The following is a 22,315-nucleotide window of genomic DNA, read 5'->3' on the forward strand; positions in this document are numbered from 1 at the left end:
ACAAAATCTCTCCAAACCAGAAAACACACACGCACACACGCACGCACACACTCTTTCTCTCTCTCTCTCACACACACACACACACACACACACACACACCACACACACCACACACACCACACACACCACACACACCACACACACACACACACACACACACACACACACACACAAGCAGAAAATTCACCTGTGCTGTGAATGTATAAAAATGCAGTTGATATAAAAATCTAAATTATACATGAAATTGTTTAAAATTAAAAATACAGTATATATAATGAACTATTTATTCCTTTATATACTTTTTAAACATTTGTGTAGAAGTAGAAAAATTTTATTCAAATATCTATTTATCTATTATAATAATAGATAGTAAGTCATTATATATTCTATGGGGCACATACAGTAGAGGTAATAGACATTATTTTTAGTAATTATTTGTCACTGGCCTTGAAGGATTTCTCTAACTCACAATTCCACTGTTGTTTAATAACAGTTGTCTTAATTTAAATTATTTTTATTAAAATAAAATTCTTAAAATGGAATGTCCCTCACAAGCAAAATCAATACAATATACTGTATACAGTATGTCCAATTTGTGAAATGCCTTTCCACTATAAAATAATGAACTTCTACTCTGAAAGATGTTTTTCACAGATCCAGTTTAGTTTCACAGAGCATTTCTTGTCATTACAGAAGTTCCCAGCTGCACCACTATAAAACTCAGCACAGTTCTCACCAGCACCTCCATTTGGTTCCTTATTAGCCCAGAACCTGAAACCCAGAGAATCAGAATCAGACTCAGATCAGTGTTCAGTTTCCTTTAATTCCACACATTTAACTGAATCCTCTCAGCCTCTGTTTACTGAGATGTACATTGGGACACGACATTAATATAAATATAATAAGGAATAATCTTTGTAGTTTCCCAGCAGGAGAACAGTTTTAACATTGTGGATTGTACTGCACCTAAAAATAAGACACAGAAAGTACCTCAGTTACTTACTTAATGTTCTTTTCTGTAGTCAGTGGTGTACCGTCCACCCATTTCCACTCTCCCTCTGTCTCTCTGTCACTCAGACCAATCCAAGCCTGAACTTTGTTATTCACCTTTTGTTTACTGATGAACTCCTGTAAATAACAACATAATAAAAAAGGGTTTACTCTCTGTCTCTCTCTCTCTCTCTCTCTCTCTCTCTCTCACACACACACACACACACACACACACACACACACACACACACACACCTGTTCCTCTTTGCTGTTTATGATCACCAGGTCTGCTCCTTTGTCCCTGCAGTCCTGTCTGCTCTCAGTCCAGCTCTTCTCCTCATTAGACATGAAATAAAGACTGCCGAAGATAAAACACTTCTCTTTGTCTGTGGAGATAAATTGAGAGAATTTACAGAGATTGAAACACAGTTCATGATCTATTGCTTGTGTATACACATGATTTCATTCCCCCAGTAAATAGCCATAATATAACAAAAACATTTGAATATTTGAACATTTGATAAGTAAAGCATTAAATTATTAACTAGTTTAAAACATTTTGTGTTTTGTGTACAGAATTTATTTTCTCTCTTTATTTCTCAGTCCAAATATGAAGAGCACATGGCATTTCTGCAGCACTACAGCTTGTTCTTCTGTATAACTTGATGATAATTTATTGTTGTATTTCTCTCTTTAGACTTTGACTAAATAAATAAAAACAGCACACACACTCTATAGAGAACTCTATGTGTGGACAATAAGCACTTATATAGACATTTAGATGTTAGACACTGGGTGTGGAAACGGCGGCGGTACGTATATTATCTCCAGGAGGAAGGTAAGGTTTAGTGATTGGGAATTAATGTTGAGGTGATCAGTAATTAATCAGGTGTTATTACAATACAGACAAAGTTAGTTATTAGTTCTCCAGGAGAAATGCAAGACTGATTAACTCTCAGTGATCACTGCACAGGTAATACTAAACTAATACAAGCATGATTACTGATTAGTTAATGTCAATTAAAAACTATTTATTCATTCTTTATTACTGCTTACACAATTGAGTTATGCATCAGGATTGTAAAATAATGTCACAAATATTATTAAAATCATTTGAAGGAACATGAAAGAGGATATGAGTAAAATCTTGATACTCCAGTTTTAAGTCGGCTCTGTTGATCAGAAAATGTAATGTTAAATGTACTGTATTTACTTACACGAATCACAAAATGTCTTCAGGCGTTCATCTCTTTCTCTCTGTAACTGGTCTCTCTCTTTAGTTAGGTTTTCGTAACTGGTCCGTAACTGGTTTCTTTCTTTAGTCAGGTTGTTATAACTGGCCTGTAACTGGTTTCTTTCTTTAGTCAGGTTTTTGTTACTGGTCTGTAACTGGTCTCTCTCTATAGTCAGGGTGTTGTTTCTAGTCTGTAGCAGGTTGACTTCTGTCTTCAGGATGTTGAATTTGATCCACAGCAATGTGACGGCAGTTGTCAGAAGAACACACAGCAGCACCACACACACTACTGTCACTCTGTAGCACCTGCTCCATGCAGTGGCTCCACCTAGAGGTAAACTTATATACTGTAAATACACTTTTTTTTGTCTTTTCTCATGTACATCTAGCATTTAGTTTAGTCTCAACAGCCTCATTAAAATCAAAGCCCTTCAGCAGTGAGCTGGAGAACATTAAATGCATTAAATGTATGCAGCAGTATGTAACCCAGCTTTAGACTGGGTTAAAAGGAACATCTGGATCATATTACCTGTTACCTGTTAAATAAACTAAGACACCTGGGACTAAGCTCCCCTCTCTGCAACTGGTGCTAGACTACTATCAAAAAGACCACAGAATGTACGAGTTGGCTAAAAAACAGCCCCCTGTTCTTTACCCTGTGGACACATGATTGTGTACCAAGTTACAGTACCAACCACATCAAGGTTCCAAATGACACAACTTATCATCAAAACAGGCCTCATCACCAACAATGAGGCTAACTATAGGAGCCAAGTCAAGTCAAGTAGCCCTTTTATTGTTATTTCAACCTTATACAGTTTAGTACACAATGAAATGAAACAACGTTCCTCCAAGGTGCTACATACGACATAAATTAACAAAAAAACTAACTAGCTAACAACTATGAAATCTAGTTAGCTGGCTGACTGAGGCAAACCAGATTAACATTATAAATTAACAAAAACTAATCTAATGCTTATACAGAAAAAGATAACAAAGTGCACATGCAAGTGTGCAAACAAGAGTGACAACACAACAACATAATACCTATTCAACATTTTGTGGTAATAATTTGAGGTAGTGGAATAAGAAACAGTAAACATTTACTTGTAGATAGCAGCAGAAACAGAATAGATTTTTAAGCCAACTGTAACAACATCAATCTTTTTCGAAACGTGGGGAAGCCAGAAAAAATTGTGATCGACTTCAGAAGAAGACCTTCATAGGACCGCCCACTAACCATCAACGGTGCTGCAATGGAGAGGGTGAACAGCACCAAGTTCCTAGGGGTGCATATCTCTGAGGACTTCTCCTGGACCATAAAAACCACAAAGCTGGCCAAGAAAGCTCAGACACACCTCTACTTTCTCCACAAACTGAGAAAAGCACAAGTCAAACATCCAAGTATTCCTTCTACTGGGACACCATTGAACGCATTCTCACCAGAACCTGAATTTAAAAAAATAAAATAAAATCTACAGCTTACCACACACATCTTTTATTGCATATGACACTTTATACTTTCTGCAGGACTCTATATAAAAATAGTTTACAGTTATAGTTTTATTATTTATTTAATACATTTCTGCTGTGTCCACTGCACAGCTAGCATTGATGCTGCTTCGTATTCGGGGCCATTGTCCTGAATGTGTTCATGCTTCAACCATCTAGCTGATAGTTTGTTGCTTTGCTGAATAATTCTCCACTCTTTTTAAAAAAATAGAATATAGTTCTAATATATATTCAACGTTCGAGCTTCATCTGTAGTTGTCTAAGTGCTTACATACAGTACCTGGAATGTCAAGTTGTGCTTGACAGTGAGAGACATAAAGTACCTTTGTTCATGACCTGCCCTATAAGACTTTGTTTTTTTTGCTGAAAAGAACCTAGACATACCTGATCAGCTTCCCTGTGACTGTCCTCCCAAAGATTTTGTGCTCCCTTTAAGAAACAAAAGAATAAAGTGCATCCCTCATTTTATCCTTATTATACTGTCTTGTATACTACTTTGTTTAATGATTCCATTAATCCTTGTATACAGTATATGTGCAGAAAATGTAACACAAAATGTGCTATTTTGTTTTTTTCTTTTTTATTCTATTCTATCAAAACTTGGAAGGATAGTGCTAAACCGTCAAATTTGTGAAAGAGATGTGGTTAGAAAAAAAATCAGGTATGGAGATCACTTAAACAACAAAGAGTAAAAAAAAAAACATTAAAAAACATTTGCTATGTTGCACACGGACCCTTTTTTGTCATGATGCTGCTAAGAATCATGAAACAGGTAAACAAGTTAAAAGAAAAGTGAGTGTTCTCAAGAGAAGTTGGGTTGCGACAATTGAAAAGAAGCTATTTGTAAGGGGTTTTTTTTGTGTTTTTTCAAGTATACTCATTCCCTCCTAGTTACAGATCTGGCCTTTAAAAACGCACGTTTTCGGAAAAGGGATCCCACGACTTGCCGCGGCTGCACACGGCAAGCTGTGAAAATGCCCTTTAATACCTGTAGGGGGCAGTCGTGTTTCAGTCTAAAGTATTGTGTGTCTACTGATCCCGAAAAATGTTATGTCTCTTAGGCGCTATGAAACACATTAGCACTCACCTCACAGTTGCTATAATTTAATGATTATCATAAGCAAAAAGTGTAAAACAAAGGATTCACATTTATTACATTTTCACCCAGAGCGGGATTCGAACCAGGGTCTGGACGATTTTATAGGATATACAGATATTATACGAAAATTATTTAAGCAACGCCACACCACGTGGAAAGCGGCAAAAATGCTTCAATTTCATTGGCTGTCACTGAGTGTCAGCTATTCACGACTGGCCCCTGCGGAACACAGAATCCCCGGGCTTTGACTGCGCTTTCTCCATTCGTTGTTACAGGGGCGGACTGGGACCAAAAAGTGTCCCTGGACTTCCTGGCCCACAGCAGCCCACACCATAATACATTGGCTCATTAATGTAAAGATACATTTTTAACACCAGTTACTAGTATAAAAATATAACACAATACAGAAATCAATGCTATTTAAACGTTATTTGAAGTATCACTAAACATATATTGGGTCAAAGAAACAACATATAAATCTATAAAGACAATATTTTAAAAGGAATGGCAATAAAACTGAACAGGTAAGCTGAAATAAAATCAGTAGCAGCAGTAGCTCACGCTAGTAAACTAGTTACTTATTTTAATTATTATGGTAGTCAATATTAACACGAAATAATGCTGAGAAACATTATTTCAATTAATATTGACCACCATCATAATAACTAGCACAAGTTAATGCTGCTACTAATTTTATTCTGTTTGATTGCCATTTTTTTTACTTGGCTCTGGTAGATCAGGGGAGACGTGTTGGTCATCATCAGCATGTATTATGATGTGGGATGTGGTGCGCTGCTGGATCCAGCCTCACTGGTCCCTGACCTGTTATAGGCAGAATCTGTTCATTTGAAGCATTTCACAGCATTTACCTCTAAAGCTTTTTTCTTATTTTCGCGTAACCATTTCTACTTCCTCCTTTTTATTCATGTAAATTATTATTAATTTGCTCAGAAAATTCGCTGCATCGAGAAAGGATCAATATCTAAAAATTTTAAGATGCCCACGTGTATGGACAAAGAATACAAAATATTTAATAAAGTTAGCCTAATACAATATTGTTTCCAATGCTGAAGCAAACATGATTTTGTTTTAGTCTATTTATTGAATACAACGCGACAGCGCGCTCCGAGGTGAAGTGCACCCACAGTTACTGTAATCCCCCATCTCACCTTTACAACTGGTGTGAAGTCATCAAACCGGTTTCGCTGCTGGGGGAATTCACAGAAATGGGGGTTTTAAAACAAATTAACAAGACCGAGCAGACGTCAGACAGGGGGTTTGGTTGGTTAGAAGTGGCGCTGACGGGGGCGCCGGGAGGGAGTCTCGCCCGCGGAGCAATTCAGTGTAGAACCGCCACTGCCTATTTTCCACCACATCACGTACTTCCCTGATCTCCATCTCCGCGCTTTGCTTTTATAATGTGGAGCAAGCCCGAGATTATATTAACGTAGAATTCATCATTCAAAGTTATTCATATCAGTGTATAGTAAGTGTGATTTGAAAAGTGCTATAACTCCACCTGCCACAGTTTCAGCCTAGTGGAACAATCTGACTACATGTGAAGTGCCATGAAAAAGTATTTGCCCCTTCCTATTTTTTTTTCTTTGCATATTTGTCACACTTGTATAGGTGGAATTTTACCTAAACACTTTAGGTGAGAACGTATAGGTTAATATGTATAGGTGAGAACAGCTGATTCACACTTGGGGAGAGTGAATAATTTGCATTTGAATGTTGTCTGGCATTGTAAGCACACGCAGTGACACTAAAAGAACAATAGGATTAATAGGAATAGGAGGCACTAAAGAGGAGGATTTCAATTTAGACTATAAAAAAATTAACCTGCGTCTATTTTTAGGCGTGCCAGCTGCCACTTTTTAGTCCTATAAAGCCCACATGACATGCTGGTACAGAGCTGGACATAGCTTATCCATGCCAATGATCTCGGGCTTGCACCCTGCGCTATAAAATACGAGTACGACGGCCATCCGCGGACAGCAGCTCCTGCCTCCGTCCGCTCGCGCTTGCTCTTCTTTGAAGTCCCTGGGGCGCGTTCCATTTGCCCCGTTTGCATGCCGCACTTCCGCGTTGTGTGCGCACGTCTCACTCACACTGCGTAGTTAAATCCACTGTAAACCAACAAATCCCGAGTATTTTATAGCGCGGATTGGAAGCCCGGGATCTTTAGCAAGGAGAGCTCTTCTTCACTATTCGTGCCTAATTCCGCAGCCCTGCCTCTTCGCATATCTGAAGGAGAGGCCGCCAAACGAGGAGCGATATTGATTTGGGCGCACGCCGTGACAGGCTGAAAAAAAACTATTGTCCTCAAAAATGTAACAGATGAGCACTCTGATTAATGTGCAAAAACTATATAATAAAACTATATAAGACTACATGCCTTTATAAGACTCAACTTTTATTTAAGCGCACTCACAATAACGAAAAAACTTGATTTTATAAATGTTTGAAAGCAAATAAGCTGCGCTGATTTGTATTGTTTTTGGTGAACTTGAGTGCGTCAGGAAATGAACTCAAAGGTTTTTTTAAATGGTCAGAGTCAGTCTGCTTGCTGTTTTCCCGACGCGTTCATAATCATTAGTCTACTTCTGCCGGTGCGCTCTGGAAAACTTCATGCATGCGGCTGAGCGCTGATTAAAACTATGGAGTAAATTAAAGAGGAGAATCACGATGCCGAATCGAAGTCCTGAGCCCAAACCTCATTTAAATTAAATTAACAAATACTATAAGTAAAAAAAAAACAATAGCCCACGTTTAGAAACCGTTTATAAATTCTTTCCGACATGAGTTGGCCCGGTGTTATGCGCAGATCGCCGGGAGATTTCCTGAAGCTCTGAAATCACTGGGGCATTTTTTCTAAATATATGCTATTGTTAATAACTGATGGAGGTTTGGGGCTGTATACACACGCATTTTTGAGGGGTTTAAAACGAATTAGTCCGGGCAGACCTACATGAAAGGTGAGAAGTGAGTAACTGCGCGCGCTGTCGCGGTGTATATACTGTACAACACACATTTATCAACCTACATAAAAACGCTGCCTTTAAAAAACGCTTTATAAAAACGCTGCCTTTTGTAAAGTGAAAGTACTTTACAAAAGACAAACTGCTTTACACAAACAGCAAATATAATGATTATTATAAAAAGCCTGAAGAAGTTCGTGGTCATAAAATAATATTTACTTAATAATATAATATATATAGTTCATTCATGTCTTCTGATGATGTCGACACATTTTTTACGTTTTAAATAAGACATGTTGGCATATTCACGAATCAGGACATTCGCATAGTTAAGATTATCAGATAGCCTACTATCAGGAAATTAAATTAATTTCAACACCATGTAAACCGAGACATTGCCATGTCTTTCACTGTTTTGTCCCTGTTAAAACATTACAAAAAATATATAAGAAACTCATTAAGAATTTTAAAGCACGAATTTGGGCATCTCATTTCATCATTATAAAAAAAAATATGAAGCACATATACACACATTTATTATGAAAGATCTGTTGTAAAGCAAAATATAATTCATGTTTGCTTCAGCATTGGAAACAATATTGTTTTAGGCTAAGTAATTATACACAGTCCTTCGTTGTACAGTACTTGGTCCGGCGTTTAAATAAAGTCCTTCCATGCGCCATCTGGCGGATATTCAGTGAAGCACAACACATTTATTTAAATTTCCGAATGTTGCTTACGGCAAGTCGCGGCGCGCCGCACGCTAAATTGAGGCATCCCGCGGGAAAACACGCGCAGTCTTAATGGCCACATCTGTATATGCAGCCAGCATGTTTATTTATCTTTTTTTATTGCATATATTTATATTTGGTTTACAGTTTGTTTATGTCAACAAATGTGTGCTCATTATGTATATTTTGTTCATTTGTTTAATTTGATGGTGGATTTGACCATGAAGTGCAATAAGTAAAGATTAAATCCATCAGTAACAGCAACTATCTGAAGTCAGATGCGGAGCTAACGGCATGCAAAGCTGAAGTAAATAGCGGACGTGCCCAAACATGCCCTAACCGAAAAGCAAATCACAGATAAGATGCACTTTGCAGTTAATAAATGTTACATGCAAGTTCATAATTCATTTCTGATATCAATGTAAAACAAGTAATGAACTATTAGTTATTTTGTTATCTGTTTACAAAGTGTTTAAATGTAAAGAGTATATTAATGTAACATTTAAAGTAAAGTTGTAACAAATATATTAGGAGTGATAGTAGGGACTTTGAATGTTGGGACAATGACAGGGATGGCAAAAAAAGTTGCAGAGAAGAAAGTTGGATATACTGTACTGTGCATCCAGGAGACCAGGTGGAAAGGTACCAAGGCTAGAAGCTTAGGATTTCTTGTTCAAATTGTTTTAACCAAGGTGTGGATAGGAAAAGAAATGGAGTAGGAGTTATAATACAAGAAGAGTTTGCTAAGAATGTTTAGAGGTGAAAATAGTATCAGACAGGTTAATGAGTTGACTGGACAACTACAGCCAATGTGATCAGGGAGACAGGCAGGAGGGTACTTGCTGTATCATCAGGTAAGGCAAAAGTGGACAAGAAGACTTGGTGGTGGAACGAGGGAGTCGAGGAGTGTATACAGGAAAAGAGGCTAGCTAAGAAGAAGTGGGACTCTGAGGGGACTGAAGAGAGTAGACAGGAGTACAGGGAGATGCAGCAGAAGTTGAAGGTAGAGGTGGCAATGGCCAAACAAAGAGCTTATGAAGACTTGTATGCTAGATCGGATAGTAAGGAGGGTGAGGTGGATCTGTACAGGTTGGTGGGGCAGAAAGATAGAGATGGGAAGGATGTGCAGCAGGTTAGAGTGACTAAAGATATAAATGGAAATGTACTGACAGATGCCAGGTGGGTAATGGGAAGATGGAAGCAGTACTTTAAAGAGTTGATGAATGAGGAAAACGAAAGAGAACAAAGAGTAGAAGAGGTGACTGTTGTGGGGCAGAAAGTAGCAAATATGAGGTGAGAAGGGTGTTGAAGAAGATGAAGAGTGGAAAGGCTGTTAGTCCTGATGACATACCTGTAGAGGTATGGAAGTGCTTAGGAGAGGTGGCAGTAGAGTTTCTAACTAGTTTGTTTAACAAGATCTTGGAGAGTGAGAGGATTCCAGAAGAATGTAGAAGTGTATTGGTGCCGATTTTTAAGAACAAGAGAGATGTGCAGGCCTGTGGCAGTTACAGAGGCATAAAGCTTATGAGCCATGCAGTGAAGCTGTGGGAAAGATTAGTGGAAGCTAGGTTGAGGGCAAAGGTGAGCATTTGTGAGCAGCAATATGGTTTCATGCCTAGAAAGGGTAAATGAGATGCAGTATTTGCTTTGAGGATGATGGTGGAGAAGTGCAGAGAAGGCAATAAAAAGTTGCATTGTGTCTTTGTAGATCTAGAGAAGGCTGATAGAGGAGCTGTGGTGTTGTATGAGGAAGTCTGCAATGGCAGAGAAGTATGTTAGAGTGGTACAGGACATGTATGTAAGACACTGTAAGGTGGGTCTGCATCAAGGACCGTCTCTAAGCCCCTTTTTGTTTGCTCTGATGATGGCCAGGATGACAGATGAGTTTGGACAAAAGTCTCCATGGACTATGATGTTTGCAGATGACATTGGGCTTTGTAGCGAGAGCAGGGAACAGGTGGAAGAAAATTTGGAGAGGTGGAGGTATGCTCTGGAAAGCAGAGGAATGAAGGTTAGCCGCAGTAAAACAGAATACATATGTGTGAATGAGAGGAACACATAAGGAACGGTGAGGATACAGGGAGCAGAGGTAAAAAAGGTGCAGGACTTTTAGTACTTAGGTTCAAGAGTCCGGAGCAACGGAGAGGGGGGAAAGGAGGTGAAAAGGTGGGTACAGGCAGGTTGGAATGGGTGGAGAAAAGTTTCAGGTGTGTTGTGCGATAAAATAGTATTAGCGAGAATGAAAGGAAAGGTGTACAGGACAGTGGTGAGACAAGCGATGCTCTATGGCTTAGAGAGAGTGGCACTGAAGAAAAGAAAGGAGGCAGAGTTGGAGGTAGCAGAGCTGAAGATGTTGAGGTTCTCCTTGGGAGTGACGAGGATGGATAGGATCAAAAACGAGTTTATCAGAGGAACAACCCATGTTAGATGTTTTGGAGATAAAGTCAGAGAGGCCAGATTGAGGTGGTTTGGACATTGGACAGAGATGGTGAATATATCGGTAGAAGGAAGCTGAGGTTTAAACTGCCAGGCAGGAGGTCTAGAGTAAGACCAAAGAGAAGATTTATGGATGCAGTGAGAGAGGACATGAAGTTAGTTGGTGTGAAAGAAGAGGATGTAGAGGATAGGGTTAGATGGAGGCAGATAATTCGCTGTGGCAACCCCTGAAAGGGAACAGTCGAAAGACAAAGAAGAAGAAGAAGAAGTAGAGTGTCACTAAGAGACATTGCAAAGACTTGAGGCTAAGGACAAGCTTATAATCACAGACCAAGCAGCAGCTGCAACAACTTGTTATCTTCAATAAGAAAAGGAAGAGACAGCATGCATGTTAGAAAGAAAGAAACAAGAGGCTGTTCTCTTAAACAAACAGCAGTGGGAAAGTGCTGCAAGTAGACTCAACTCAACTCATCTTTATTTGTGTAGCACTTTAACAACATGAATGCCCCAAAGTGCTTCACATAAATAATAAAATAAGATTGTAATCTAATAAAATAATAAATAATAATAAATAATAATAATAATAATAAAATGAATAAAAATAAAATATTTTTGTAATAAATTGTAAAACAATATGTAAAATCAACATGTCATGTTGGTTTAAATGCCAGGGAAAACATGTGAGTTTTAAGATGGGACTTAAACACCCTCAATCATGTGGCCTCACGATTGGTCAATGGTAAATCATTCCATAATTTGGGAGCCGCCACAGAGAATGCCCGATCACCCTTGAGCTTGCATTTGGTCTTGGGTACCATCAGCAAACGTTTATCTGATGATCTGAAAGACCGGGGTGGGGCATAGGGCTGGAGCAGTTCTGAGAGGTAGAAAGGGGCAAGGCCATGTGAACATTTAAACGTGACCAAGAGAATTTTAAAATTAATTCGGTACTGTACCAGGAGCCAATGAAGAGAAGCCAGAACTGGAGAGATATGTTCTCTTTTACGCGTAGACGTTAATAGACGAGCAGCAGAGTTTTGGATCAGCTCTAGCCGATGTAATGCTGTCTGTGAAACCTTAAGATACAGAGCATTACAATAATCAATGCGAGTGGTGATGAAGGCGTGGATGGCTATTTCGAACAGCCTAAGGGACAAAACAGGTTTAAGTTTTGCCAGTTGCCTTAACTGAAAGAAACTGGACCGAACCACAGCACTAATCTGTTTGTCAAATTTAAGGCCATGATCAAAAATAACCCCTAGATTTGACGCTGTAAGTTTAACATACTGCTTCAAACCTCCTAAATCCAGGGGTGGAACTTTACCCCTGGCACCAGGACCAAATACCAAAACCTCTGTCTTTTTATCATTGAAATAAAAAAATTTTGGGCTAACCATGCCTTAATATCGTCTAGACATGTTAACAACTGGTTAAAAACAGCAGAGCTAGAGACAAAAATGGAAATAGATGGGTTAAATGCAGAAGATGTAATAAAAGCCCTTGTAGAAGAAACCTTATCAATAAAAAACTGGAGAAAGTTCTTACACACTTTATATGAGTTTTCGAAACTGGCAATTTGGGGACCATTAAGAATTGCATTAAAAGACTAAAATAAAATGCAATATCAAAATGCTTATGATAGTTTGCTAAAATTAACTCAGAGTAATGTTTGGTTTTTGCAACTTTTACAGTTTTCTGATAAAGACGCCAACTATCTCTCAACGAACTAAAAGACACTTGCAATTTGTCCTTTTTCCATTTGTGTTCCACTTTTCGACACCCACGTCTGGCAGCACGAGTCTCGTCGTTTAACCAGGGTTCGGATTTAACTTTGGGGCGCCTGATTTTTAATGGAGCCACCGAGCCCAAAGCAGCCTTACAGGTGGAATGGAACCAGGATGCTAATGCCTCAGTGTTGAAGCCAGCAACAGAAGTGTACTCCGAGATGTCATCATCACAGCTCCGGTTAAACACATCAGAGAACTGAGCAGCGGTGGAGGAGTTAAACATGCCACAGCACCGTGCACGCAAACAGGTTTTAACATCATTATTTGGTAGAACAGAGTTAAACAAACAGGCATATATCAGAAAAAACTGCATCACAGACTTTAATGTTAGAAATAGATAATCCATGAGATAAAACAAGATCAAGGGTGTGTCCCTGCTCCTGTGTGGGGCCCGACACTGACTGCACAAAACCAAATGAATTAATTAAACTTAAAAAATCTTTGGCCAACAAATTTTCAGGGCAACAGACATGAACATTAAAATCACCCACAATAAGGACACGATCATATTTCGGCATCATTTCAGGCAAAAAATCTGACAAGTCAATAAGAAAGTCCTTATTATACTTACGTGGACGATAAATCACTAGACACAGCACTGTGTGAGAGCGGCCAAGCTCAAATAAGTTCAGCTCAAAGCTGGAAAAAGTCAGTAACGACAGCTGCTTACAATAAAAGTTGTCTCTATAGACCACCGCGATTCCTCCTACTCGACCCGATGTCCTCAGGGAGTTTAAATAGGCATATGATGAAGTGAGAAGTCCAGAGAAGGCACTGTACTCACCAACACTCAGCCATGTCTCCGTAATAAAAAGAAAGTCCAAACCACGTGAGAAGATAAACTCCTTGAGAATGAAAGTTTTGTTGGTTAGTGACCTCACATTTACCAGGCCCATCTTGGTCATCCTGTTTAGAGTCGAGGGCGGGTTAAGATAAGGCCAGGGCGTCCGACCGAGCGAGCGCAGGTTCCCCGCATTTACCCCTCGCAGCCAGCGAAAACGCGCCGCGCTACAATGCGACCGAGAAAATTTACCCGAGCCAACCACAGGTACCAGCCAGGGTACCGCGTTCGTGACATCCCGAGACATAATACGGTACTGATCAGTTCCATAGATCGATCGGAAGGTCTCAGGAAAACATGCCAAACCACCATTCATGGTTTTGCTTATTATTCTTAAACCGTGTAAAATTTTCCACAGCAGGCCGAAGGTTCAAGAGTGTTTGGCGATCATACACCAACAGAGAGTTAACTTTTCGAGTGACAAGTGACAAAAACAATAATAATCCAAAGAACATTGTCAGTAGTAAACGGCAAGCCACACACACCGGCGCCATCTTGAATAATCATTACGGTCAATAAAAAACCTGAAAAGAGAGCTTAAGCGTTTGGAAGAATTGGCAGAATAATGAATGCAGCTAAAATTGGGATGTTTTTTCAATTTCTTTTTAATGGAAAAGACCTTCATGCATAACAATGCCAGAATTCATTGGGCTCAAAATTTGAAAGAGAAGTTTAAGGAGCATGAGACAATTTTTTTTACACTTAGATTGCTCACCACAGCATTCCAGAGTCCAGACCTTATGAGAAAAAGTTGTTGCAGCTGCTGCTTGGTCGGCAATTATAAGCTTGTCCTTAGCCTCAATTCTTTGCAATGTCTCTTGGTGACACTTTTGTTCAGCCATTATCTTTAATACAGCTTGTGTAGCTGCATATTCAGCAGCGGCTTCCTGCCTTTTTACTCATGATATGTTGGAATGAATGGAATGAATGAGCTTTAAAATGTTCAGAGGCAGTAGATATTTATTCATATTCAGTATGATGTGCTGTGCAACTGTATAAAGACCACCTAAATACACTGCCCAGGCATAATAATAATAATAATAATAATAATAATGTCACACATTCTAATATTTCATTGGACTGCCTTTTGCTTTCATTATAGCTGTGGCATAATTTTGATAAGCCTATATAACGTCACAACGTCTGCATTCGCTTTTTTCCACTAAGAGTCACAATAATTTATCTCTAAGATCATGTATTGATAATGGGAGAGAGAGTCAGTCCAATGGGGTATTGACAATCTTTGGGATATGTTTCACACACTAGTCCGACTCTCCCATGATCAATACAAGATCTTATTAGATATCAATAAAGTTATGTTATTAGATATTTATTAAACATTAGAATGTGTGACATTATTATTATTATTATTATTATTATTATTATTTTTATTATGATGATGATGATGATGTCTGGGCAGTGTTCTTAGGTGGTCTTTATACAGTTTCACAGCACATAATACTGAATATGATTAATAAATCTCATGTTTAGTTCAAAACTAAAGTAAAAACCAGCTGCTTATATGTTTTAAGAACAGTCACTACTCCTTCCCCATGTCCAGAAATTGTTGAAGAGTTAAAATGTGTGCAATCCTACAGTAAAACTTCAAGAAAAGAAGGAAAGTAAAGAAATTATTCAAGAAAAAAATTCCTGTGCACTATTGACCTAGTCTCCTCTTCCAAGCCCACAACAAATATCAGCCAGTTGTAAACAGCCTCCAATAAATTAGCTAGTCTATTTTTAGCCAAACTAAAGCGATTCCAGACAGGATTGGATTGTGAGCCATCAGCCATGATACAGCGCCCCTGGAGCAGACAGGGTTAAGGGCCTCGCTCAAGGGCCCAACAGTGGCAACCTGGTGGAGCTGGGGATCGAACCGCCAATCTTACAATCAGTAACTCAGTCCCTATAAGCCCTCTGAGCCACCGCTGCCCTAACAGTCTTGCAGTTACAGTTATATACATACCAAAATAACTGTTATAATGATGTATACGTTAGACTGATTTGTCTTGACTTTTAAGATGAATTTATTTACAGCACTTTTGAATATGAATTAGTCGATGTGTTCCTGCATTAAATCTGAAATTATTTGTAGATTTACTTCATTCAGAGGCTTTTATGGTGCTTTACTGTGGGGCTGTAAGGTAGAAGTTCCACTGGTCTATATTCAGCATTAACCACCGCCCTCTTTCACACATCAGTATGTGTAAAAATAACTCATTAGTGGCACAGAACACACACAGGATGTACATCACACATGGGGATACAGTTTCACACATGGGTATGCAAAAGGGGACAGGACATTTACTTAATTATTATAAAGTAACCACGAGTTACAAAAGTTATTGTTATCTTTGTTTTTTTCCTATCAACCTGGTGATGGAGCAACAGTCTAAATTTAAACATAAACAATAAAGGTGTAAGAAAATAGTGAAAACACTCTCATAGCATGTGTTGTACATCCCACACCAGAAGCAGTCTCTTTATGCTGTTATAATAAGCTCCATTTTTCTCCAGGGCTTTACACTAGACTTAAGAGTGTGTCTGTGGGGAATTGTGTTTATTGAACCGGAAGAACATTAAGCAAGGTTAGGCGTGCATATACTGTAATTTTGGGCATGAAGTGTATGTGTAATATAGATTGTAAGACATGAATGTTGTTTTAATTTTATAATTATATAATTTATATATCAATACATATACCGTAAAAGTAATAGCAATTTGAAATATCTATCCTGGTGTAACTAGTCTATTTTTTCTCTGGTTAAAACTTACATGACATTTAGTGGCTGAATAGTGAACTAGATACAGTAGAGTCTTCAACTTGACTAAATCATAAACTACTGTATGTAAAGAGAAGTGTTAGTGAACAGGAGGTTGTTTATTCCTGCCTTAAAAATTGCCTGCCTCAAAGTTTAATCAGTAATTTCTTATCATTATATATAAACTAGTAACCTGTAATAAACCGCACAATAATAAACTCTCTGTGCATCTTGTTAAATTAATCAAATAAATTATTTATAAATTATATACATTACAATAGTATACATTTTGAAAAGAATCAGTTTTTGTTTCTGTGAAGTTAATATTTAATTTCAGTCCGAGGTCTGTGTTGATGTCACAGGGTGTTCCTAATGCTGGAATTGTGTTGAGGGAAATGCTGACATTCCTCCTTTAACATTATCTCTACTCACTTAAAAACACACTAAAACAGACTAATCGATAAATGCCTAAATTACTGCATCTCTGCATGTGGAAACACTTTTTATCATACAAACCTAAACACTTACCTGTGTGTGGTGCTGGGTCTGGGGCTTTCTTTGTGTCAGGACTGTGAAGGTCAGGGTTGTGACCTCTAACAGCATCTGCACTTTCATAGATATCCACCACCATTTCCATTCGCTCAGAAGATCGATGAAACATCCCTAATTTATAAAAGACTCACTAAAACACTAAAATACTGTGTGTCTGTGTGAGCACAAGCAAACTGCTGCACTTACTTCCTAATTTACACTGAATTAAATGTTCTGCTGCCAGTAAAGGAAGTTACACATCAGAAAACAGACACGTCTGTTTTCTTGTGGTTTAAGTGTGTTGAGCTCCAGCAGTTAAACACATACCAAAATATCATTGTTCTAATTATGTATATACTGTACTATATATTGCACCAATTTGTCATATTTGTGTTCTGTATAATATTATTGTAAAAATGTATTAGACATTTCACCTGGTACTTTTAAGATGAATTCATTTACAGCACTGTAGATTCCTGACAAATGCATTAATCTACATGTTCCTGCAGTAGATCTGAAATTATTTGTGGATTTCCTTCATTCAGAGGTTTTTACGTTAGCTTTACTGTGAGGCTGTAAGATAGAAGTGCCACTAGTTTAAGATCAGCATTAACAACTGCCCTACTTTACACATCAGTATCTGAAAAAAATCACTCACACCAGGGACATACAACACACACAGGATGTACGTCACATATTGATATGCAGTTTATGAATGGGTATGCAAAAGGGGGCAGGACATTTATTTTATATTTACTTTGTAAGTGTAAGATTTTTTTTTTTTTTTTACTGTTGTGTTGTTATCTTTCATTAACTTTAAATTAATGAGAAAAGAGAACCTGCTGATGGAGCAACAGTTTAAATTTAAACCTAACAATAAAGGTTTAATAAAAGATTGTGAAAATCTCACTCACAGTATGTGTTGAACATCTCACCGCAGAAGCAGTCCCCCTGTACTGTTATAATAAGCTCTACCCTTCTGCAGGGCTTTACACTAGATTTGTGTGACTGTAAGGAATTGTGTTCATTCAGATTTGGAAAGGCACGCATATGCTTTTGGGCATATAGTGTATGTGTAATAGTTTAAAGACATACAAGTTGTTTTATTTTATATTTCATTACAGAACTGATATAATAATACATATACTATACAGTACATGTATACTAAATAGATATCAAAAATAGCATATCTATTCTGGTATACCCAGTCTATCTTTCTCTTTTTGAATCTTAAATGACATCTAGTGGCCGAACAGAGTTAAGTGTTAAGTGAAGATGAAGTTGTCTAAAATCTTGCCTTAAAAATACCTTTCATTAATAACTCTCTACCATTATATAGGATAGTAATTCTCCACACATCCACACATAAAATTATTTAAATAATTTATTTACAAATTATACACATTACAATAGTATATGTTTTTGTTTCAATAAATATTCAATATATAATTTCAGTAGCAGATATCTGTGTTGGTGACATCACTAAGAGGCGCCGTATAGGGCTTTAACCAAACTTCACTCATGCACACACACATAAAAACACTTGCATACACATATATGAAACAGGCACACATACATATATACAACTGCTCAAACAACTATATATGAAATGCGCGCACACAGACCCATAAGATGCACACACACACACACACACACAAACATGAAGAGAGTTTGTGTGTGTATGTGTGCGCGCGCATGGCATATATAGTTGTTTGAGCACTTAGTAGTATATATCCTGTATTCACAGAGGGATAAAGTTTAATGTCAGGGTATTGTGTACTGGTTAATGTGAGTTATATATATCCTGCAGGCACCAGCAAAGAAGAGCAGACAAGAAATGTGATACATAAACGGGCATGTTTTTATCAGAGAGTGCAGAAGCCAGAGGAAAACGCTGCATGCTACATCAGAGCACTGTACAAGCTTAGTGAGTACGTACTGTGAATTCAGAGCGAGCCGAAAAGAACACATAAGAGACAGACTCGTAGTAGGCATAAGAGATACAGTAGCACCTTGGTCCTTCGTTTCACTGTGTACTAACTTGTATATGGTTGAAGTGACAATAAAGCCTACTTAAACTTGAACTTGAACACCTCATATAATATGGCTAAAAAAAGATTATTTTTTCCCAATTAAGTTAATTCTTTGTCACATACTGTATACATTACAGCACAGTGAAATTCTTTCTTGGTACATCTCAGAGTAACTGGGGTAACCAAGCCAAGGATGACAAATGGCAAGAAGAAACTCCCTGAGATGAAAATAGGAAGAAGTTCGAGAGGAACCGGACTCAACAGGGAACCTAATTACATTTGGAGAGAAGAAAGGAGATTAGAGGGATAACAATTAGATATGATCAGTCACATAATGCATAAAGTGAATGTATGTTTATTTCAGAATGCAGTAGGAATAACATAAACTATAACTGTTAGTTATAGCATAACTAAAAGGGAGAGCAAGACAGAAACACAGACATTAGGGCTCCCTGACATTAAAAGCAACCAGTCACTTCACTATCAACAAACCTAAGTGATCAGTGAGAGTGAGGAAGACAGCATCCAAACATACCAGTTCACCATAATACTCTACGTCTACGAGTCCCCCAGATCTGCTCCTTTAGCTAATGCTTGGATAAATAAATAGGTTTTCAGCCTAGACTTAAACACTAAGACTGTGTCTGAGTCCCAAACATTAATTGGAAGGCTATTCCATAACTTTGGGGCTTTGTAAGAAAAAGCTCTGCCCCCAGCTGTATTTTTCATAATATGTTGTACTAACAAGCAGGCTCCACCCTTTAATCGAAGTAGGTGTAGAGGATCATAAGACACTAGCAGTTCACTCAGGTACTGCGACACGAGACCATTTAGTGCTTTATAGGTGAAAAGTAGTTTATTAAAATAAATGAGAAGTTTCACAGGGAGCCAATGATGTGTGTATAATATAGAGGTGCTGTGCCAGTATTTTATGGTTCTAGTGAGGACTCTTGCTGCTGCATTCTTGACTAATACATTTTGTTCAGGGGTTTAGTTATTTTTCATCCTATTTGTTTGAGAACATCTTTATAATTTTTAAATTGACAAAGTTCATACTGCATGTTATTGATGTAAGGATTTCTGTAGTGGTCTTATTCCTGGTTAATTTAAATGGGTGAATGGCTAATGAGTGATTTGACCAACATTAAATCTGCTGGAACAATGTTGCACATGCATTTTTCTTGTGTATACTGTACACAATCCGCTTCATTTTTCTTGTGTATGCACAATCAGCTATATTAGAACAGTATACGTTTGCCTTTATACACTACTACAGTGGATTTAAAATGAAGCAATCAAGACATGATGTTGCATTGTTTACAGCCCTGACTCTGTAGCACCATCTATTGTAATGAACATGAAATGTGCAGAAAGTTTTTTATAGTGTGTACTCTTCCATTGTAGCTGTTCCAGCTTTTAGAACCCATAATGAAATAATAATAATAATAATAATAATAATTATAATAATAATAATAATAAAAAAGGAAGACACTTGTAGTCAGTCTGCTTTCTTTTTATATAATGTATATATTTATAAAATGTATTAAAGTTTATATATATATAAAACAGTATAAGTGTATGAAATACTGTTTAGTGTAAGTGTATAGTGAAGTGTAATATAGTATAAACTGAGATGTATTAGTAAAAGAACATTCATTACACAAGATATACAATATCACTTAATATACAATATACTGTATGATTGATGGTTCCATCTATGGGCCTACATTATGGTACAGTGAGAATATACATGGAATACATTATAGTACAGCACTATAGCATCTATTATTAATAGCTCATGAATACAATAAGGTGTATTATGAGTATATTCTAACAATATAGTAATATGGTTAATATGTGAAACATAAAATACAAGGTTTATCATGATACATATACTGTAATGTGTATTATAAATAGTATTATAATATAGTAAATAAAATATAATATAATAATATATTATAATGACATAACCTTCATTTTTACTGTTACTCCCCCTATAGGTCTCCCCCCCCCCCCTCTCTCTCTCTCCCCAAAACAATAAAATCCATCTCAAAGACACTGAGATGCACTCCTAAATACAACTGTCTCAATGATACTGCTTTCATCATCACAGATCTACACAGCTGTAATGAGATACAGTAAAAAATCTCTGTGTACTTTGTGTTACAGACGAATTACTGAGTTCATGCTGACAAGACAACAACATACACTTTTATACTGCATGCATTTTATTCAGTTTATACATAAATAAACACCTACAAAATAACAAACTTCACTTTGAAAGACGTTTCTCACAGATCCAGGGTTGATCAATAGAGCATGTCTTATCATTCCAGACATTTACATTTGGAGCACTAAAAATCACAGCGCAGTCCTCATTACCTACATTATTTGGTTCCCCTTTAGCCCAGAACCTGAAACCCCAAAAATCAGAATCATAAGCCTCTTTTTACTGAGATGTACAGTGTGACATAAATATAAATATAAGAAAGAATAGTCTGTGCAGCGGGAAAACTGTTTAATGTTATTGTTTATACTTTAGCATAAAAAATAGTCATAGAAAGAATCTCAGTTTCTTACTCAGTGGTCAGTGGTGTACCGTCCACCCATTTCCACTCTTTCTCTGTATCTTTGTCACTCAGACCAATCCAACCCTCAAAGGTGCCCAGCTGTTTACCCATGAACTCCTGTAAATAACAACACGGTGAAGAAGGCTTTAGTCTCTCTCTCTACTCTCTCACTCACACACACACACACACACACACACAAACACACACACACACACACACACACACACACACACACACACACACACACACACACACACACACACACACCTGTTCCTCTCTGCTGTTTATGATCACCAGGTCTGCTCCTTTGTCCCTGCAGTCCTGTCTGCTCTCAGTCCAGCTCTTGGTCTCATTAGACATGAAATAAAAACTGGAGTTGAAGCTGAAACAATTCTCTTTGTCTATGGAGATAAATTTACAAAGATCAAAACACAGTTCATGATCTATTGCTTGCGTATACACATGATTTCATTCCCTAGTAAATGGCCTATATAATATAAGATTTTTTTAAATATATATGCATACATTCAACTTCCCTCTGTAACTGTTACCAAGCACAGAGACAGCAGTAAGTAAAGCATTAGATAAATAACTAGTTTAAAACATTTTGTGTTCTGTGTACAGAATTTATTTTCTCTTTTTATTTCTCAGTCCACACTGTGTGGACAATAAGCACTTATACAGACATTTACACACTGGGTATGGAAACGGCGGCGGTATGTATATTATCTCCAGGAGGAAGGTAAGGTTTAGTGATTGGGAATTAATGTTGAGGTGATCAGTAATTAATCAGGTGTTATTACAATAC

General features: G+C 37.6%; 1 protein-coding gene across 1 annotated transcript in view; it reads right to left on the reverse strand.

Moving 5' to 3' along the window:
* Window positions 1-333: 333 nt before the first annotated feature.
* LOC128508224 (C-type lectin domain family 4 member M-like) overlaps window positions 334-22,315 on the reverse strand; it is a 76,015-nt gene continuing 54,033 nt past the window's right edge. The window contains exons 4-6 of the mRNA XM_053479449.1: window positions 21,775-21,908; window positions 1,004-1,128; window positions 334-771 (exon numbers count right to left, since the gene is read on the reverse strand). Coding sequence (XP_053335424.1) covers window positions 630-771; window positions 1,004-1,128; window positions 21,775-21,908 — 401 coding nt within the window. The 3' untranslated portion in view covers window positions 334-629. The remainder of the gene's footprint in view (window positions 772-1,003; window positions 1,129-21,774; window positions 21,909-22,315) is intronic.

Source organism: Clarias gariepinus, chromosome 20 (assembly GCF_024256425.1).
Source record: "Clarias gariepinus isolate MV-2021 ecotype Netherlands chromosome 20, CGAR_prim_01v2, whole genome shotgun sequence".
Classification (NCBI taxonomy): domain Eukaryota; kingdom Metazoa; phylum Chordata; class Actinopteri; order Siluriformes; family Clariidae; genus Clarias; species Clarias gariepinus.